General features: G+C 40.0%; 2 protein-coding genes, 1 long non-coding RNA gene and 2 other non-coding genes across 15 annotated transcripts; 3 read left to right on the top strand and 2 right to left on the bottom strand.

Moving 5' to 3' along the window:
• Window positions 1-247: 247 nt before the first annotated feature.
• Window positions 248-12,336, top strand: cfap206 (cilia and flagella associated protein 206). 8 transcript variants are annotated; one of them, XM_053424221.1, is made up of 13 exons: window positions 248-1,061; window positions 1,516-1,563; window positions 2,620-2,703; window positions 2,994-3,084; window positions 3,515-3,703; window positions 4,438-4,605; window positions 6,168-6,382; window positions 6,544-6,663; window positions 7,745-7,943; window positions 8,103-8,243; window positions 8,561-8,754; window positions 9,104-9,247; window positions 9,922-10,635. In XM_053424221.1, the coding sequence occupies exons 4-13, from the start codon at window positions 3,012-3,014 to the stop codon at window positions 10,141-10,143; spliced, it is 1,665 nt and encodes a 554-aa protein (XP_053280196.1). In that variant the 5' UTR covers window positions 248-1,061; window positions 1,516-1,563; window positions 2,620-2,703; window positions 2,994-3,011; the 3' UTR covers window positions 10,144-10,635. The 8 variants fall into 8 exon arrangements, with proteins under 8 accessions (XP_053280196.1, XP_053280195.1, XP_053280197.1 ...); XM_053424218.1 differs by lacking the exons at window positions 248-1,061; window positions 1,516-1,563 and adding exons at window positions 1,930-2,446; window positions 10,671-12,336 and having other exon boundaries at window positions 9,922-10,148; XM_053424216.1 differs by lacking the exons at window positions 248-1,061; window positions 1,516-1,563 and adding exons at window positions 1,930-2,446; window positions 10,758-12,336 and having other exon boundaries at window positions 9,922-10,148.
• On the top strand, window positions 12,331-12,413 carry trnal-cag (transfer RNA leucine (anticodon CAG)). The gene has a single exon. It is a non-coding gene; the product is annotated as a tRNA-Leu (tRNA).
• Window positions 12,414-13,058: 645 nt separating this feature from the next.
• LOC128442048 (uncharacterized) lies at window positions 13,059-15,744 on the bottom strand. Its single transcript, XR_008338793.1, has 2 exons — window positions 15,430-15,744; window positions 13,059-14,262 (listed from the first exon to the last, which is right to left on the bottom strand). It is a non-coding gene; the product is annotated as an uncharacterized LOC128442048 (long non-coding RNA).
• dnase1l1 (deoxyribonuclease I-like 1) lies at window positions 15,106-21,379 on the top strand. Of its 4 annotated transcripts, none has more exons than XR_008338792.1 (10): window positions 15,106-15,638; window positions 17,169-17,337; window positions 17,994-18,082; window positions 18,179-18,268; window positions 18,364-18,476; window positions 18,581-18,693; window positions 18,792-18,949; window positions 19,993-20,181; window positions 20,333-20,429; window positions 20,561-20,583. XR_008338792.1 is itself a non-coding variant. In XM_053424226.1 (10 exons), the coding sequence occupies exons 3-10, from the start codon at window positions 17,188-17,190 to the stop codon at window positions 20,708-20,710; spliced, it is 960 nt and encodes a 319-aa protein (XP_053280201.1). In that variant the 5' UTR covers window positions 15,108-15,334; window positions 15,439-15,638; window positions 17,169-17,187; the 3' UTR covers window positions 20,711-21,379. The 4 variants fall into 4 exon arrangements, 3 of the variants coding, with proteins under 3 accessions (XP_053280201.1, XP_053280200.1, XP_053280199.1); XM_053424226.1 differs by lacking the exon at window positions 19,993-20,181 and having other exon boundaries at window positions 15,108-15,334; window positions 15,439-15,638; window positions 20,561-21,379; XM_053424225.1 differs by lacking the exon at window positions 19,993-20,181 and having other exon boundaries at window positions 15,108-15,334; window positions 15,497-15,638; window positions 20,561-21,379.
• On the bottom strand, window positions 15,161-15,243 carry trnal-cag (transfer RNA leucine (anticodon CAG)). The gene has a single exon. It is a non-coding gene; the product is annotated as a tRNA-Leu (tRNA).

Here is a 21,379-nt window from a genome sequence, read left to right on the forward strand (position 1 = left end):
CTGATAGCTTTTCTCCGCAGTTCCCACTCATTCCACTCATATGACTTGACTATGTTTGTCTCCACTGGGTGTAGGTCAGTCTGCGTGCTGCTCTCACACTTAGTGATGGGCTTCACCAGCAAACTCTCTCCTGGCTGTGTAGCATGGATTAAAAGTATTATTTAATTCCGCCAGAAATCCTTCTGTTTTTGTTAATTAATGATTTTGTACTGTGTGTTTCACATGTGTTTGGTGCCCTCTGTTGGTCGCGAGTGGCTATAGTATTTATCCTCCCGGTTTTCACCAGAATGTTCTAGATCTGGCTGAGACCGGTACGTATCGTTTACAGCGCGACACTAGGTGACTAATCTGTAAGTTATTTAAAATGTGTCATGTGTTTCATACGATCATAGTAGTCGAGTTGCTTCATTTTTTTATGGTTTATTTTCATTTTTGAGTTAGTTCAGAGTGTTACAGCAAGCTAGCAAACATGTATTAAGTTTGCTGGCTTGCATTTTGCAGAGACAGAGGAAACCAACTACAAGGACAGAAAATAATACTAGAAACACTAACTGGGACTAGACTAAACTCAGTGTCATTTTGTGTCCTGAAGAATGCCTTCTGAACTGTGAATTTTTTTTTGTTAGGCATTTGACCAAATGAATGTTTTCTGTTCTTTTGCTGAACCTCTGAACAGTTTTGTTGCATAAGACTCATGTTGATTTTGTAAATAGAAGATTTGATTATTTTAATGATGTGTTTGATCGAATGTGAGACATTCAAAGGTAATTGTAAATTATAGTTTTGTTATTTATTTTTATGAATACTTGGAGTATTTTGGAACTTATTATTTTTTATATAGGTCTTTTTGTTTTTATTAGACTCCAGAATGTTCTAGATCTGTCTGAGACCGGCATTTGACCAAATGATGAATGTTTTCTGTTCTTTTGCTGAACCTCTGAACAGAAATAAAAGTCCTGTGTCAAGAAAAGAACAAGTCCTGGTCATCCATTTTTAGACACAACACAGAGAAAATCACCACCAGAGAGAGACCGGTTACAGCTGCATCTGCAAAACCACAAGTTAGAAACAGATACTGTCACAGTATTATTTTTAATGCGACCACCAGATCATGCCGAAGTGACGAGAACAGTTTTCAGACATGACCTTCAGAAAAACTCTTTTGTCCAGACTTTCTCCAGAGGTTACACTTCACACATGAACAACACAGCAGTAAATTCTTCGCTGTTAATTCTGCGGAGGATCTCTTGCTGTGTTCACACATCTGCTGACTTTGTAAGAAGTGCTTACACTTCCTCCAGAAGATCTCAGTGCAGTTCAGTGCAGATCCTTTGGAGCTAAAAGCATAAAGCTTCACTCTCTGTGTCATGAATCTGTTTTTTGGGGCTTTTACGATGGAAAAATAACAGCAAAAAGGAGTTAGTCTGATAATCTGCATTAAATTGTAAAAATGTTACAGCACGTGGCAGATTTTTATTTTATTTTAATGTTATTTCCAAATCATGTTCCATCCAGGTTTGGTATAAATCAATGGCGTTATGAGTAATCCGAATTGCAAATGAAGTAAGCTCCTTGTCAGAGGTAATAGTTACAGTGATGAAAAACATACAATACAAATTATTTGTAGTGGGTACAGCTGTCTTTGACTGAACGATTTCTTTCAGCAGCTTCATCTGTGACGTGAGCTCCGTCTGCAGGAATTCAACACGCTTGGCACACAGACATGCATCAGTCTGATAGTGAAAGTAAAACACATTTATTCTTTAAACATATCACTCAGGAACGTAATACATCACTTCAGCTATTCTTCATTTATACAGAATAAATTAGAAAAATGGTGTATTGAAAAAAACACAGACGACAACTACCAGCTACTGTTATCTCACCAGTAACATTTTGAGGAATACTTCGTGCTGCCTGATGTTGTAGAGAGCCTGTCTGAGCAAGACAGAGGACACGTCAAGTTCTTCAGGCTGATGGTCAGTGTCCGTCAGCTTCTCCAGCACAGCCGTGTATTTCCATGCCAAACTCTGTGACGCACTCAGCTCCTTCTCCTGATGACTGGAAGACTTTCATTTAGAACGTCCAGCACTGCAGAGTGAATGTAGAAGGACATATTATAATTATCAAAGGCAGTATTGGTGATTACAACCGTCTGATGATGAAGTTGAAGACACGTGTAACTCTGTATTATTCCTCCAAACAGAAACATGTCCTTTGGCCCACTGTCACGTGAACACTGTCACCGTGGCAACCAGCTCTCAACAACCTGCGGAGACTAGCTAGCTGTGCCGTTGATACAAGCTGTAGTTAAGATAAGTTACAGTTACTTTTAGAAATGTCGCGGGCTCACGCGGAAAACGTGATTAAAAACATCATCCGTGAGATAGTGCAGGAGTGTGCGGTGAGGGGACATGTCGTGTCGGACACTTTGGTTGCTTTCATGGTCAGTATTACCCGAATACTAAGCTAGCTAACTACCGCTAGATGCTATCGCCCCGTGGTTAATACAGGCTGAGAGACTAAAGTAATTTATAAACGTATAGTGGTGTTTTGTGATGTGTCTCGTCAGCCATGGTGACTGTCAACTCATTTTTTACACTGTTACTGCACGTTTAGGTGAAAGCTGTTGTTCTGGACCCAAGAAATGGATTCAATGTTGATCGCACACTGACCAAGCAAGATGTCCAGAAACTTGAGGAGGTTACTTTTGATCTGTTTTTAACAAGTGTTCAGATTAATGTAAAATATGTAAATCCTATATATTGTATTGACTAATATAAAGTGTAATATTGACTGTACATTTTATTTTGCTGATTTACTCATAGTCCAAAAGTGTTGACATTTTAAGTGTTTTATTATATCAAAGATACATTTGTAAACTTTGTAATAATATAATGTAAATCCTTGCCGTAGAGCCCTACAGAGCACATGACCTCAGAGTAGTTAATCAAAACAACAGCCCAGTTTCTAATCTGCAATATTTTTTTCAGTTGTGTCTGGATAAACTGATGGAAAAGTGCAGCCCCTCCCTTGACACGATCAAAATGCAAGTGTATTTTGATGTAAATTACGCTTCCCGACGTAAGTAATTGCAACAACATTCACACTAATGTCTCCTGCTATTGCAGTCATGATGACAGACTTCTCTTGAACCTCTTGAGCCTATCTTGAAGACAGTCAGAGATATATAGGCCAAAAACTGAAATGGAAAATCATCATTCAATAATTTTTATTTAAAACACAGATGTTTAACTCTAGTCCAGTCTTGTTTTAGGAATATCATCACAAATTGTCCTACCTGCTTTGTTCAATAAGCCATAGACCGATCAAACAATGCAAAAAAAGAAATGTCTTTTGGAACTGTCAAACTGGAGCATATATAAAACATTTGGTCTTTTTGTCTTTTTGGTTGTGTGTTGAGAGTGTCTTTAGAATTGATTTAAATGAGTAAGAAAGTTTATTTTGCAATATGGATATCTTGACTAGGCAAGTACTTTATGTGTTTGTACAGGCGAGTTTCTCGAGGAACTCCAGCGGGTGGTGGACTCCAGGCTAAGCCAAGTTAGCAGAGATATCACTGACAGCAGGGTGAAAACACGAGAGGAACTAGATGCTCTGTACCGTAAAATCATCACATACATCGTGCTGCGCTCCTGCATGGGTTCACCTACAGATGACAAAACTCTGCAAGAGGCTACAGGTTTTACACCAACTTGTTATTTCACCGTGTCTAGAGAATATCCATTAAGTTAAAGTGTAGAGATGGCATTAGGTGGGAATGTAGGATAAAGGGTAATGCAACCAATTTTAACAACACACAAATATTGTTCCAGTTTTGCAAACACAAACCAGATCTATGAATGGTTCCTAAAGTATATCAAGTACACCAAATCATAGCCTGCCCCACAGAAAACTAGAATGGCACTCAGAGAGCACATACAGATTTAGTTTTTCAAGGTCCAAGAATTATTTCTGTAGAAATTCACAAAATGTTTTGAAACAACTATATTTCACAAAGTGAAAAATAAAAAGTCCTAGATCTGCTAAATGACCCGGATCCGCACCAATATTTGATGTAATCTTTCCTCACCCATATCACACCTCTCCACCAAGTTTTGTGGTAATCCATTCAGTAGCTTAATCATGCTAATTAACAAACAAACAGACAAAAACATAACCATATAGTAGTATAGTAAATATTGTGACATGCTATTGACAAGCGAGGAGGACGACAGGGTCAAGTCTCTTGTCAACAAGACGACATGACCCCTGTGCACAAAGGCAGCTCCATAAGGAAAAACCTCTGGTCTGCACAGACCACAGACCCCATCTAACACCTTTGCAATGAACTGGATAATATTTATTATCACACAACATTAGTGTTGTATGTCATGAACACATTGTATCCTGACTGTTGGTTTCTCTTTGTGCCAGCTGCTCTGCAAAGTGTCTTTCCTCCGACTGAACTGGGAACCTTCATGGTGCTTTCAAAGAAGGAGAAGGAGAAGCAGCTTAATGAACTTACCATGATTGTAACAGGGATCCGAATCTTCAACAAAGCCAGCAGGAAGAGGGGGGAGGAAACTGACCTTCGTGAACTAAGTACACTACACCAGCCTATTGACATAAAAAGAAATGTGTTCACTGCTCTGAAAAATCCTGTTTGCATCTCCCTTCATGCCCTGGCCTACTAGTACTCGTCTGACCTCCTCCACCCTATTCTCTGTCCGAAATCTATGGCCCTCGCACATAGATTTGCATCCATCCCTTCAGAGCCTATTGTGACATGGCATTCAGTGCAGCAGCCCCCACCCTCTGGAATACTCTCCCAGCAGAAATCCACAATGTCCAGTCTCTGGACACTGAGTTTAGTCTAGTCCCAGTTAGTGTTTCTAGTATTATTTTCTGTCCTTGTAGTTGTTTTCCTCTGTCTCTGTAAAGCCTCCTTGGGTAATTTGAAAGGCACTCGATAATTACAGACATTAAGGTATTATTATTATTACAATTTTTTATGTAAAAATAGCCCCTTCTGCTTAGATTACAGAGAGGGGCTGGTTGAGGGTAAAACGTCTCATGTTCTTTTGAGTAGGTTTAAAGTATCAGCCAAGTGAGCAGCTTTTAGTTTGAAGTCCAGGTTAAAGGTGATGTTAAGTTCCCATAGTGGAGCAGTTGCTACAATCTGGTAGCCTGGATGCCAGACGAACTTAGCCCCGCCCACAACATTTTTGGTCGGGCAGTTCGGTCTGGAGTCGCTCCATTGGGAAAAAATTATGGCCCGACCGGGCCAATCAGATTGTCAGGGCGGGCTTTATACTATGATTGACAGATGATCAACGGTGACGTAATCAACCACGTCATCAAAGTGCCCTTGGATTGAATTCGTTTTCAACAAACATGCCTGCCGCTGGCGAGCTGAGATGTGTAGATGCTGCCATTGAGTCTGTTTTAGAAGACATCGACAGCGCATTCATTTTGAAAGAGGAACACAGAACGTGGAGGCGACGCCAGAGCACCGCGCTAATCCCTATCGCCCCGGCGCTTGGCTGTTCACAACGGACGCTGAAGCGACGCTGAACCGCCGGGCAGCGCTAATAATATCACCCGTTGATCCAGTAGATCGCTGCACGGCTTTGTGCCAGTCACACCGGAGGCTGAAGCACCGCGCTGCGCCAAGGCTGCCTCGCGGTGCTTCAGCCTCCGGTGTGACCGGCACAAAGTTTTAACATGGGAGTGGATGGGAGCCAGCTGTTATTTAAGGCTTGGCGCTGCGCTGAAGCGTCCGGTGTGAACCCGGCGTTAGTAAATAACTCACAATGCGTTGCTTAGCATACGTCACATACTACGTTGCTCTGATTGGTTGTAGGTCTATCCAATTGAGCGAAGAGGAATTTTACTTCCTGGTCAGTTGAAACACGCCCCATAATTTTTTCTCAATGGAGCGACTCCAGACCGAACTGCCCGACCAAAAATGTTGTGGGCGGGGGTAAATTCGTCTGGCATCCAGGCTAACAATCTGGTAGAATCCTGCCCAGAAAAGTGTTTTATCACTTCACTGTGTAAAGTTACACATACATACATGTGTCTTAAACTTCATCATCAGACGGTTGTAATCACCAATACTGCCTTGGATAATTATAATATTTCCTTCTACATTCACTCTGTAGTGCCGGACGTTCTAAATGAAAGTCTTCCAGTCATCAGTAACAGTATGGAGAAGGAGCTGAGTGCGTCACAGAGTTTGGCATGGAAATACACGGCTGTGCTGGAGAAGCTGACGGACTCTGACCATCAGCCTGAAGAAATTGACGTGTCCTCTGTCTTGCTCAGACAGGCTCTCTACAACATCAGGCAGCACGAAGTATTCCTCAAAATGTTACAGGTGAGATAACAGTAGCTGGTAGTTATCGTCTGGGTAACTGTGTTTTTTTCAATACACCATTTTTCTAGTTTATTCTGTATAAATGAAGAATAGCTGAAGTGATGTATTACGTTCCTGAGTGATATGTTTAAATAATAAATGTTTTTTGCTTTCATTATCAGGCTGATGCATGTCTGTGTGCCAAGCGTGTTGAATTCCTGCAGACGGAGCTCACATCACAGATGAAGCTGCTGAAAGAAACCGTGCAGTCAAAGACAGCTGTACCCACTGCAAATGTTTTTGTGAGTTTTTTCCATCACTGTAACTATTACCTCTGCCAAGGAGCTTACTGTTTTTTGGAATGTTTGGTCATTTATAATTAGGCTTACTCATTATGCCATTGATTTGTACAAAACCTGATGAAATGATGGAACATGGGGCAGGGTAGAACAATTAAATTCTTGGTGTGGAGAAATATTTTCTTAATTTCCCTACAATTAATATATTAAAATAAAATAAATATCCGACACACAGAATTTATGTTTTTGAATTTGTACAATTTGGTGCAGATTATCAGACTACTTTCTTTATGCTGTTATTTTTCCAAAAGCCTTAAAAAAACTGATTGCTTGGCTGTGATGGAGGTTTGCACTCTACTGGGTGTTGTTACTGTAATTCTGTTACATTTTCTCCAAAAGGAGCAGTTCAACATTTCGGCAAGTACACATGATTGCTTGTACATTGAGAGTTAGTTTAAACAGTCCTCTGCCTGTGTTTGGTTCAGGATGTGTTTAGCCTATAGTAGTAACCCACTGTGACAACAGAGTTTGGCATTTTGTCCAGCGCCATATAAGTATATAATTGTATATATTTGGAGGATCAGGGGTGAAACTACTGCACACCCACTTACAGGTGCCACCTCCACCTTTTGGATGGTACTAGCTGTCAATCACACAATTTCTACAGTGCTTTATCGTCTATTTGACTCTAAATTGGACCATAATTTACTAAATGAGGATCATGCTGTTTCGAAGAAAACTTGAAACTAGAGATAAGCATAAACTCTGTATGAAAATGTTAGCTGACGTTATAAATCAAGTGAGATGTAGAGTAATTTTCTCATAGACTTCTATAGAAACAGACTTGTTTTTGGAGTCGCCCACTGCTGGTCATTCTAGAGAATACAGGTTTCAGGCACTTCCGCATCTGCTTCAATTTCCAGACCTGGAGTCTATGTCCATTTTTATATAAAGTCAATGTCTTAGTCTGATTCACAGTAGTGGTTCCTCTCGCTTGGTTATAGGTTACAGTTGAATTGTAATAATAATCATAATCATAATAAACAATTGCCTAAATTTGGTAATTTCTCTTATTTTCTCTCAGCCATTGTTCAAAGCCCTGTCAGACGTGTGGTCTGGACTTCGGGATGAGGCTGAGCTTCTGAGCATCCTCAATAACATCAAGCTCAGTCTGCAGCCCCTCATCACCTCTCAGGCCAAACATTTTTCTGAAGCTTATCTGGATGACCTGCTGGAGGCGTCAGAGGTGAAGACAGATGAACAGAGACTGACTGAGTCCTCAGGTATATCCGATGTCACAAATAGTCGTACTTTGTCAGTCTCTATTAAGTAATAAATTCCACATTTCAAAAGTCATAAAACTGGATTCCACAAAAGAAAAATGTCCAAGCCAAAGTGACTTGAGCTTACAAGCAGCTGGATTTCTTGCTTTTATGTTTCAGATGAGCGCATTATTCAAGCTGAGATGAAGACACAGGAGTGGCTCCTGCCTGAAGCAACATCTAGTTTTAATGATCTGTTGTTACAGTATAATGGAGTCTGTGGCTACACACTTGTGAACCGTGACGGGCTTCTTCTTCCAGGTACTGCTCTCATTATTACTCTTTAATTATCATTTTATCATTAACCACCTCAACTGACTTGTTTCAGTGTCGTGCAGCAAAAAAAGAATAATGCTGGACACATTTATCCATGGTCTTATCCTCAATAGATAATAAAAAGTTTACATAATCAAATGTTCAGACTCATCACTTTCCTCATGCTGTCCAATGATGCAGCTTCTCTTTTCAGCCTCTGTCTGAAACACTATATAGATTATAGCACCTGTCTATCTAAAGCCCTCTATCTAATTTGTCTTTTAAGTTTTGTCCTTTTAAGTAATGTCCCATTTCTTTTGCAGGTAATCCACACATTGGAGTCATGATTCATAAAGAGAAGCTTTATGCTTTTAGCTCCAAAGAAGCAGCCTTGAAATTTGCCTCTCGTCCAGACGACTTCATTGCTGAGGTCGCAGAAAAAGCCAAGCTCTCTCCTGAGCTCTTTCAGCTTCTCAAACTCCACCAACAGCTCTCCTGTGTCAGTCCATACTCTGAGGTGAGTCTTTTTTCTCGGGAATTAAACATAGGATTTGATAGTGTAGCTGTTTTCAAACATGCACTGAACTCCGGAGATCCTCTGGAGGAGGTGGATGTGTGACAGCACTTAGATGTCAGCAGATGTCAGCAGATGTGTGAACACAGCAGGAGATCCTCCCTAGGATTAACCGCCATGAATTTCCTGCTGTGTTGTTCATGTGTGAAACGTTACCTCTGGAGAAAGTCTGGACCCAAGATTTTCTCTGAAGGTTACGTCTGGAAACGGTTCTCGTCACTTTGGCATGATCTGGTGGTCGCATTAAAATTAACACTGTGACAGTATCTGTTTCTAACTTGTGGTTTTACAGATGCAGCCAGGAGAGAGTTTGCTGGTGAAGGCCATCACTAAGTGTGAGAGCAGCACGCAGACTGACCTACACCCAGTGGAGATAAACATAGTCAAGTCATATGAGTGGAATGAGTGGGAACTGCGGAGAAAAGCTATCAGACAGGTGAGCCTGGTGAATTCAAACTGTCACTAGTGACCATGTAGTTTTATAAGTTGCTCTTTTTGCTCTTTTTTGGCATAAAAAACATCCAGGATAAATAAGCAGGAGCTTAGACTGAAAATACACATTGATTTGATTGGCCCTGGCCCAACTTATACTGCAACAAAATGCAGCACAATGTCATGTGGTGCTGCACTGACCTATCACGTAGATGCTAGTGCACTTTGCTAGTCGGGTACTTTGTATTACTGCTATTTATCTCATGAAGAAAAAAAGGTTGTAAAATCATGTTAACGAGCACACACACCTTTGAACCGTGTATTGGTGTCTGATAAATGCAATAGTCTGTCACTAATGGACTTCCCTGGTAATATCTCACCCCCAAATGATGTAGCCAAGTGCACGGTTTTAACAAAGCACTTATTCTCATCTAAATTCCTGAGGTAATTTATTGAAAAATGATAATTCCTGATGTAATTTATTGAAACTGTATTAAGTAAAATACTGCTAACACCTGTAGAAACAGTTTGAATTGGAGGGGAAATAACTCCCAGCTAAAATATGTACAGATATACACACCACATTAAAGAGGCAAATCAAGTTACCTTTTGTCTACTAACAGCTGTTTTGGCTCTGCCATATATTACCAATAAATGTTTTCTATTTCATAATTCCAGGCTAATCTTCGTACCAAAGTGACGCACTCAGCACAGACTGATCTGAGCCACATGAGGCGGGAGAACGTCACTCAGACCTGGCTGCCCAAGGACGCCGCCTGTCAAAGCAAGAGAGACGGTGAGAGCAATGTGCCCAGGCCTCAGGTCTACCTGGCAGGTCTGAGGGGACAAAGAGACGGACACATGGTCAAAACTAACCTGACCAGATCTGTGGATGAATAATCAAGGTGTGTAAAAACAGATTGTTGTCGAGTAAAATAGCTTATGTAATACATATAATAATTTTTTATTAATTTTGCTCTTGGGAGGTCCGGAGGAGACGGCACACATCTTTATAAAGGACAAAGCCAGAATCCGATAATGTATAATTGAAATCATGTATTTCTTCAATATTTCTTCACTGTATGTTTCCTCATTTAAATCTAGGCACATTAAAAGGGTGGTGGCCTGGACAATATGATAAGCATTAACCTGCAGCTTGTAAAAGATCCCTTTATAATCCAATCCTTACAAGATTCCTATAACTTTCATAACTTCTTTGCTGTAATACTTTTACACGCAGTGTGTTTTAGTGAGAGACTGCAGAGGAACTTTATTTTCTATGGAATATTGCCTATAAACTAGTATTCCAATTGATGGCTACTATGTGTAGATGGTTCAATTGTTGTATAAATGCCTTAATTAAAGAATATATGTATATGTTTAACAAAAAATAGAGACACAAAATTGAATCGTTGACTCATTTTCAGTGTCATTCTTGACTCCACCCTCTCCTTCCAATCCCACATCAAATCCATCACGAAATCCGGCTTCTTTCACCTCAAAAACCTCTCCAGACACCGGCCTTCACTCACCTACTCCTTGGCAGAAACCCTCAGCATGCCTCCGTCACCTCAATGGAGTCCTGTCCAGTGTACCAGACAATGTTCTGAAAAGACTTGAGCGCTAGGCCTGTTAGCACATCATCCCGACCCCTCCACTGGCCGGGAGGCAGTGGAGGTGCCCGGCCGGTTTGCTGCAGCTCCTCTCCTGATCGTCAGTCGCTCCGTCGCCCATGGCCCGCTCGCTGTAGGCTGGCATCACCCTCCACAAGAAGGTCTATAGTGCGATCTTTATTGTAGTTAATTATTGTGAATTCAAATGTAATTAGAAATGGTCAGACAGTAGAGGTTTTCTGGAAAATATGAAATATTACATTTCTAAGTCATATGTCAGAACAAGATCAAGATTGCGATTAAAACAGTGAGTTAGTGTGGTTATTAACATGTTGAATAAAACCACTGGATTCTATCAGTGAATTAAATGCAGAACTAAGGCTTTCATTAGCAATATTGTGATTTGCAACTAGGATGTACGAGGGTTAGGATGAGACTTTCCAATGTACCTGTAGGTTGAGTGTTGAATGATAAGTCTGATTTAAAGATGGCTGTGACCCCTCCACCTCTGCCTGTGCTCGAGGACTGTGAGTTTAATTTGGGTGGGGGGCTTTGCTTTATTTAAACCCACATATTCAGCCAGGTTTCAGTCAAACAGAATCAATCAAATTGGTGATCCATTATCAGATCATCACATGTAGACCTTTTGAGCTGAATGACCTTCTATTAAATCTGCAACATTTTATCGTTATATTTTTGGTTCTATAGTATTTTTTTTCATTTTCATTAGCTTTGTATGTATTAGTTGTCTCCTGCTTACTTTTGAGTATATTGTGTATCTGCAGCAATCCTGAAGAGTGGCGGTAATGATTCAGTGCTCTATGTTGTTCCTCCATGGTGTAATGGTCAGCACTCTGGACTATGAATTCAGTGATCTGAGTACAGATCTCAGTGGAACCTGAGATTCACTTTATGTAAACCCTTCTCATCAGGGTGTCTCTCATATCTACAATGTGGAAGGGGGTCTGTTGTATTCATATGAACACAGAAATGTGTAACATTAACGTGAGAGATAATCTAACGTTAAAAGTTCTCTTTGGTTATCACATGTCTATGTTTCCAGACCATAGACCGGGGTCACCAAAATATTGTGACATCTTCGTCTATGGGAGATATTCGTGTTGAATCCTCCCAATAAGATAGATAATTTAAAGGCGTTGACATGCACAGCCGGTTAGTACGTACAGGCGACCTAGGCAATTGCCTCCAACTTTGACAAGGGTGGCAAAATGTGTGTTGCTGAGGAATGTGTCAATCACGCTGCAGCGACAGCCACCTCTTTCAGCTTCTCCCTTTATTCTTTACCTTTATTTAACATTATTTCAGACTCATAGGTAGTTCCTCACACAGTATTGCTTGTAACTTATTACTTGCTGATGCCGTTTTGACTCTTACTGCTGAATTATTGAAAAGGATTATCATATCTTATCTTCGAACTGTTAATTATACATTAAGTGATATTGATACACATACAGTCAGGATGGCCGAGCGGTCTAAGGCGCTGCGTTCAGGTCGCAGTCTCCTCTGGAGGCGTGGGTTCGAATCCCACTTCTGACATTGTGTTTTAATCTGGAGCCAGCATGTTATGAATATGTTAAAAGTTCTGGACATCTTTACGTGGTGTCAGTTCACACCTTTGGGCTAAGTGGGAAAAAATCTAACAATTAAACGCATACGTCTTCATTTGGTCAGTGTCTGTTCGCAGTGTACCTCTATACATAGTGCCTGTTGGATCCTAAAATAGACCATGCCTTCTGTTGCATGACTCATGAAGTTTGTCTTATCCACAACCTACTACCGACAACCCCCACTAGAGGGCAGCCAGGACTAGTGAAGAGAAAGCATTTTCTGTGATAAAATAACATTACGTGTCATTTAGCTGAGGCTTTTATCCAAAGTGACCTTAGTTAGTGCATTCAACTATACACTAAGTTAATGGTAGGCCAATGCTGAAACAGTAAATACACAGATTTATCCTCGAGAGTGTCTCAATAATCACTGCTGCAAGAAGAAGAAACCAGCTCACACCTGTGGATCGGTTTGTTTGTGACTGCTCAACACATTTGACTTCAGGAGAGCAGTTCAGTAATCATTCTGTAACAGTCTTTACAAGCTAAATTTATTTATAGGCTTTGATTCTGCTCTGACCAACAATCTAATGACTAAGACAAGTTTTTGTGAAGCCAGCGTTACCAAAAAACGTTTTGTTTATTTATTCTTTATTTTTTCCACAATAAGTTTCTGTTCATTTTCTTATACCATCATAAACCTAAAAACATACATCGACAACTATTTGAGACCAGAAGTACGTACACAACGTAGACATACATATCCCCATCCACACACACATTCACCCTGCATTGATACCAGATAGAATACAAATAAGATTAAATACATTTCCCAACTTTGTTTACAATCTACTTTCAGGTAAATCCCTGACATCCATCTTTCATGATGGTCATGTATGGTTCCCAGAGCCAAACTAATTCTTTCCGCTTGCCCTTAGCAATGTAAGTTAGTCTTTTCAGACCGATACAGTCAGTCAGCTTCCTTATAAACATTCTCAATGCTGGAGAATGGCATAAGCAGCTGTTGATTTAAAGGTACGTGGGTCAATTCCTGTGTCTATTTACCAAAACTGTTACCTAGTATTATGAATCTTTCAAATGCCACTAAGTCACTTCATATTTAATAAAAATTGGACAGTGACTTATTTACAATACCACATATCCAAATGGTAAAACATTCTGTTCGTAATGCTTACACAGATTGCTTACATTTTGAGAAAAATAAACAATTTAATGCTGTAGAAAATTAGAACAAATTTATTACAAAATATACTGTAAATCTTAACACAAAGAACCCCAAACACCAGTAACCACGAAGAAATTAATAAAATAAACCAATCAACAGACAGACAGAAGTGAAAAATAATAAATAAATGAAATACAAAGAATAATTTAAATAGTAAGAAAATAATTTCAGCAATAAACTATTGCAACAATACTTTATTTTTAAAACTAATACACTAATAACAAAGAAATACATCATATTTGTTTTGCCCGCTTCTTATGCATCTCAACCATCCACTGGTCATGTGTATTATATACATTAAGTGTTAAAAGGACAGAACAGATAATATAATAATAATATTGACTGTGGTCATTTTCATGATTACAGGGGTGGTGTCACTGACGCTCATCCACAGCCTGAGAAATATAAGAGTATATCAAAATTAGAAAAAAAACATCACAGACACAAAGGTAACAAACTTGTCACAGTGTAATTTGTCGCAAAAATACTCATCAGTTGTTGCTCTGGTGCAACTGGGGTGGTAGGGAAAGGAAGGATGGAGGCTGAGCTGGTGGTGACAGCTTATGGGCCAGACAATACCCTGAATCCAAAGCTTGGGAAACAAAACAAAATATAGAATAGAAATAAAACAAAAAATCTAGTAAAACCGATTTTGATAAATCACACAAAAAAACAACCCTTAGCAACAGTTGTTGAGCTGCAGCAGGAGTGACTATTGCAGCGGTCAATTTAAAGATGGAGAATGGACTCACTGACTTCGAAAGATTGAGTCGGAAATGAGGACAAGTGATTTGACACGAGACAGATTAGACCAGGGGTCTTCAACGTTTTTCAGGCCAAGGACCCCCAAACTGGTGGAGAGATGGAGCAAGGACCCCCTACTGTATATATTGTATAAAATTGTGTTTTATATTAAACTCTGCCTAGTGCCATATATAACCATAGCCACCCTGTTATTGTGCATTCAATACTAAGCCAGTCAAATATTACACGGGTTCATATGTTCATGTTTTTAATTTAAACATGTGCAAGGTACAGGGTGGCCATGCCACTGCTTTTTATATACATACATCTTGCATACAACACTGAGCTATTAAAGTAATTCACAGATTATTGTTTTTGTAGAAGAGACAGTGAATCCTCAAGCCATCTGTGGATATGCCCACATTAGTGAGATATCGGACTCTGATAGGTAGCACACAACTTATCTAACCTTCGACTGATGGAGGTTGTCAGGCAGAGGTTCAAATCAGCCTCACAATATGTTGGATGCATGTTAATGTGTATTTACACACATTTAAAATTTGTTGGAAAAAAATTGGTTCGAAAATGAATCCAAAATTATCAAAATTATAAAAAATTGTCTACTCAACCAAACATTTTGCAACCCCCCTGCAGTACCTCCGCGGACCCCCTAGGGGTCGCGCACCCCCTGTTGAAGAACTCTGGATTAGACAGTCCTCCGCTCTCTCGGCAAAACAAAACGTTGATGTTAGAAGTGGGATTCGAACCTACGCCTCCAGAGGAGACTGCGACCTGAACGCAGCGCCTTAGACCGCTCGGCCATCCTGACAAGATACGTACAAATAATAGAACAACATCTTGTTCTAAATTATTACCATGCTTACTTCCTGAGTTCACAGCCTGCTGTAGTGTCATACTAAGTAAGTGGCTCTATTTATCTACAGCCAGGACAGATCATTGTGTTTGTCATTGCTATCCTAACTCCGAATTCACTCAATAACAAAGAGCTACCTACCTATCATAGTTGTTTCAGACATGGATATGACATGAAACAAAAGTCAACATTTCCGTTTTATTGACAGGAGTCCAACTCAGCGTCGACTGCAGCCTTCTGTTCGACTCAAGTCCCTCCCACCGAGACATATACCGAACAAGCTTCAGGTTTCACGAGGGAGGGAAAACAAAAAGAAAACAAACCTAGGAAACCCCAGAACCAGAGAGCTGGTAAGTGGCGTTTGGCGTCATTCTTTTAAATGAGCGACTCGAGGAAATAACTCGGACCGGGTTTCTGTCTCTATGTAGCGAATGTCTGTGTGTGTGTGTGTGTGTGTGTGTGTGTGTGTGTGTGTGTGTGTGTGTGTGTGTGTGTGTGTGTGTGTGTGTGTGTGTGGTACACTGAAACAGCTCACATTTCAACAAGTCCTCCACTTCAGAAGGACAGTGTATGGAGGCAGTATGGGAACGGTTAAGATTATAGTTATGTTATATATATTGTGTATAGGTAAGTAAACCTCATTAGTGTGCTGGTTGAAAGCAGAAGGGCTGAACATGATGAATTTCCCACTATTTACCGTGACGTCATGTTCTGTTTAAGCCCCTGCATTCTGAATATGAACATGAGCAGCATTTGAATCCTCTCCTCCCCCTGGATCTGCCACATGGCTCCTTTTCTGTGTGGCTCTGTCTGAGGGTAGCATGAGTCAAACAATCTAATGTTTGAGTGTGGAGACGTATGCTCAGCCACAGAAGCAGAAATCTTGAAAACACATGACTTGCATGCTATTTTAAGGATCTATGAACAGCCGTGCATGTAGCACCTGACCAAATATAACACACCTTTTCATTTTTACATTATAATCTCTGCAGATATGTTGTGTAAGTTAGCTTCTTGACATGTTAGTACTAGTGAACTTTGGAAGCTACATGGCTGAGCAGCTTTAGTACCACACTTTACAAACAGACATGACAGTGATATTAGGATTAGGGGATAAAAGAGAAATGCCAGTGTTGTTCCTATTTGCTTAGGCACTCACACACTTATCTCAAGACCTGTCGCTCATCTTATCATCTAACTCTTAACAACTAACCAGTATTTGACAAAATGTGTTTATCTGTTAGCTCGCCCTGCACTAGCCTTCCACAGCCACTCATCAAAAGTGTTGATGTTTGGGGAAGTCATTTTATGTTTCCATCAAAGAAAACAGGAAGTTCCACTGTGAGAGCTGAGTCAGACAACAGGAAGATAGGACAGAGAGACAGATAGGACTGAGACCAGAGTACGCAGTGGCTTTGTCTAACTGCAGTTAACTTTGACATTTCACTAACAAACACTATATAAGCCCACTGTTACTTCATTGAGTTGCTGACTGATTGATCAGCAGCTCAATGACTACAGTAAGATTTAAATATTTACAATATTGTTTTCATTAGCATATAATTACTAAGAATGGGGGTTTCTTTACTTTAGATTGAGCCATTTATCATCTAAAATAATTAACCAATTAAAACATGAGCACTTTCAAGAATGAATAAGGATACATACAACAAAAGAGAGAAAAACAAAACACAACCCCAGCTAATAAAAAAAGCAGGGAAGACCCCTACCCCACTAGAAGACAATCACAATTTACAATGAATCAGACATACCAAGCAGAAATACAGACAGAACATTTACAGCAAAATAAATCTAAAATGAATAGGGATAAAAATCTAACTGTCCTTCTGTGTTTTTGTCATTGTTCTCAAATGTTACAGTCTCTTATAACTCTGTACCATGAGGTGGTCTTCTCTCCTCCTGCTCTCCTTCCTCTCTGGTGCGATGGTGGTTCAGGGGGGTTCGGACTTTAGAGTCTGTGCCTTCAACCTCCATCACTTTGGGGATTCCAAGTCTAAGAAGAGCACTGTCATGCACACTCTTACCAGGGTAAGTCAGATGGTTTACCTGATATAGTCTTAAATTTATATTTATTTGTCTTAAACATGATGGGAAAATTATTTTATTTATTCCCTTTTAGATTATAGCCCTGGAATTACTGTGAAATTATTTGGAATTCACAGTGTATCAGTAAATTACTGTCTGGATACTGAAATTAGTCAAAAATGCAAAGTAAGAGGGCAAGGGGTTAGTGAACGAGGGGGTCATTAATTTGTGTCTGAGACAGACTAAGAAATAAATGACAATGGGTATATAAGAGCATATACTATCATTATTGCTGTGTAACAAAGCATTTGGCTGAGCCAGTGGGAAAGGGTGTACCTTAACCGCTATTACTTCAGTTTCTATGATGATGATGGTGAACAGTGAGAACATATGATATCAGCTCAGGGGGCTTTTTTGAGCATTACTAGATGTTCAGTATGAATAATAGTTTTACATATTCAACAAATGACAAGTCAATGTTTTTACCAGTTTCTTGAAAAGCATCCATGATTTCAGATGAGCTCTTTAGTGACAGTACTAACAAGCAAGACAAGCCACTTGACATTTAGCAGCAAACTCCTTTAGTACACTGCAGCACTCATAGTACGCTGGCAGAAAACCTTCTCATCGTCTTTTTCTATATTATGTATCTGTTCCAGATCATCGCTCGCTGTGATGTGTGTTTGCTTCAGGAAGTGAGAGATAGTAAAGAGAAGGCTTTACCAATGCTGCTTACAAGCCTCAACAGGTGAAAAATCATTTGGTTTCACACAAACACAGAGAACTGAAAAAGCAGTATTAACAGCTGTGTCCACTTTCCTGTTGGTGTCTCTTTGATCCTCAGCTATGATGCCAAACATAAGTACGATGCTGTGGCCAGTGAGAGGCTGGGCAGATCTGAATCATACCAGGAGCAGTACGTGTTTGTTTACAGGTGAGCTTAACTGGCCACTTTGCTGCTTGCTCAGAGCATCTGAGTACAGACTCTAATGTTGAGGTTGTTCTGTGTCTGTTTACCGATGTGTGCAGGACTGATACAGTGAGTCTCACTGACCAGTATCAGTATCCCGATGATCGACCAGGAGATGTTGATGCTTTCTCCAGAGAACCTTTTGTTGTCCGCTTCAAAGCCCCCAAGACAAGTCAGTTATTAAACACTCAGGTTTGCCATGTAAGAAAATAAAACATATGGTGATGTTTCAGCAAATAAACACCTGTATCCTTCCTCTCTTATCCACATATTCAGCTATAAAGGAGTTTGTCCTCATACCCCAGCACACCACTCCAGTCAACACCACTAAGGAGCTTGATGCATTGTATGATGTCTTACAACATGTGAAAAAGATGTGGAAAACTGAGGTAAAAGCTTGGATCCTTTTTAAATAACAGAATTTCAAAAGATGTTTTGTAAGATTTTGTGACCATGAGTGTTGTTGTGTTTGTGTGCATGTGAGCAGAATGTGATGCTTCTTGGTGACTTCAACGCTGACTGCGGCTACCTCGCTAAGAAGAACAGGAAGAATGTGCGTCTGATTACAGACACAGATCTCGTTTGGCTCATCGAAGATAAAACTGACACCACCGTGCGATCGACAACCTCCTGCACCTACGACAGGTGACTTCACACTATTTACTACAGGCTATAAGCTTTTCAACATCATGTACGTGTAAATTTGGACTCACTTAACTTAAAGGTGGTGCATTTGCACTGCTTAGTGCGCTATCACAGTGGCTGTTGGTTTGGGTATCTGTGTGTACTAAATCCTTCCACTTGCTATAGCTGCTTTCATACATGCACTGAATTCAGTAAATATATTGTCCAGACATTCTCTGGACGGGCTGTGCGTGAGAATACCAATTTCAGAGTGAGAGCCTCAGACACATATTTTCTCTGTCCTTATGATTCGATTTAAGAAAACAGCAGGAGATCCTCTGGAGTGAAGATGATTTTTCTCACACGTGAGAGATGCAAAACTAAACTAAATAGACGACGAAAGGCAGAACCAAACATAGAACCTTAGAAGACACTGACAAAGATGTCAAGAGAGCTTTTGATGATAAGGGCAAACGCTGGTGCGGTAAACAAAAACACTTGGATTAATAGGTAACATCCTGCCTCTGCCTGCTGCAGCACCCCTCAGCTGAATACTTTGGAAATTCCTGTTTTGTTGTGAAAACGTCGAGCGGAGAAGCTCCTGCTGCGCTGTTCATGTGCGACATAGCAAAGCCACTGATCCCAACAACTCCTTTCAAATGAATTTATTTCATACCAAAATTATACTGTTTTAAATTCTCTCAAATAAATATGGTTTACTTGGTAGTACCCTACTTCATCTGCTATAAAATGTAGAGTAACATTTGTCTATCATGTCATAATGCACTGATAGAGGCTATAGATTTAATTTTAAAAAGTAAAATGTATTATAATAGTAATTTTATCAATTAATGTTATTATTATTGAAAACCATGTCAATATAACAACCTTCACGAAGACCTCTGCTGGTTTATTTAGGTAGGGAATATGGAACTTTATCTTAACCTCAGGCCAGAGGGAAACAATTCATTCATTAAGTGAATTGTTCTCATGGGTGTCACTTTATTCAGCAAAAACTGTCGCGTCACCTACATCCTTTTTTTTATTTGTACGTATCTTGTCAGGATGGCCGAGCGGTCTAAAGGCCTCAGTATGCTTCTCCGAGTCCGTTTCGGAATGACGGACGGACGGACGGATCGGACGGACCCTTTTTGATTTATAGTTCTACGAGCCTTTTTGTTGTGAAAACAATTCACCGCCAGAACAGTAGATGGCGAAACGGAAGTCGAGCTTAGACAAGCCTACCTCATGAGGTATATTGGCCTGTTTTCTTGTTTGTTTTGTTTTTAACAGGAAAACAAATTATAGCAGACCTTTCACTCTTCAATATGCCTTACTTATTTTAAATGAGAATATACAGTTTTATTAAGATGTACTTAGTTATGTCCATTCTCTGTGTTACAGGATTGTTGTGCATGGGGCAGCATTTACAAGAGAAATTGTGCCTCTTTCCGCCAAACCATATAACTTCCAAACAGAATACAGACTCACAGAGGAGCAGGTAACAGTTTGTGTGTGAGACCAACTGCAGTAAACCAGTAAAATATGCAAAACCCCAAAAATAAAAGTAAAACTCTGGTATGTGGTTGTGTGTGTGGTTTGCAAACTGTTTCATCTGTGGTTTCTGCTCAGGCGCTGGAAGTCAGTGATCACTACCCAGTGGAAGTTCTGCTGAAGGTCGTCAAGTCAAGATTCCCTTTCAATGATGCAACTTCTCTAACCAGCACAAAGCTCCTCTCTTTGTTTGTCATCAGCCATCTTGTCTCTCAAGTGTTCACATGACAACTGAACAAATACCCTTTGCAGCTTTGTTTTTTAAGACAATCTCAGAACAGATTTCTTCATGGACTGATGAGAACTGTATAATTATCAAATGTGTAGACGTGCCAAACATTAGCACGTTAAAACTCCACAGAAATGGCCCTCCAGGTTTCAAATTCAGGGTTAGAAAATAATAAAAACTGGAAATTTACACGCTTCACTTACTTGAGTTTAAATATTCATCTAAAAAAAAATGAGCCAAAGATTTGTGTGATATGATGTTGCGAAAGCCATCAGCATTGAGAATGGAACCCAGTTTTGACACGTTGAACCAAATTTAGCAGGCCATCTCGTCAGCCTCAGGTTGCCAGACACAGTTTCTGGAGGAGAAGTTGTGTTTACCTCCAGATACTCTTTTGGACCCACCAACAACTACCCCGGGTACTCAACAACACATACAACGCAGCGGCGGTTGTCACTTCAGCCAGCAGTCCTCTCCTCTCTTCCAGAGTGGAATGGGCAAATATCTTTTAGATGGTGTTTACTCATGTTGCTCACATGAGTCAAACAAGTTAACGCAAAAGACAGCACGTTCACACATGTACAAATATGCAAGCGAGGAGGCGACAAAGCACTCTTATTAAATGTTGATGTCTTATGAATTGAATAAACAAAGCACTTTTTAAATAC

This window comes from Pleuronectes platessa, chromosome 6, assembly GCF_947347685.1.
Source record: "Pleuronectes platessa chromosome 6, fPlePla1.1, whole genome shotgun sequence".
Lineage (NCBI taxonomy): Eukaryota > Metazoa > Chordata > Actinopteri > Pleuronectiformes > Pleuronectidae > Pleuronectes > Pleuronectes platessa.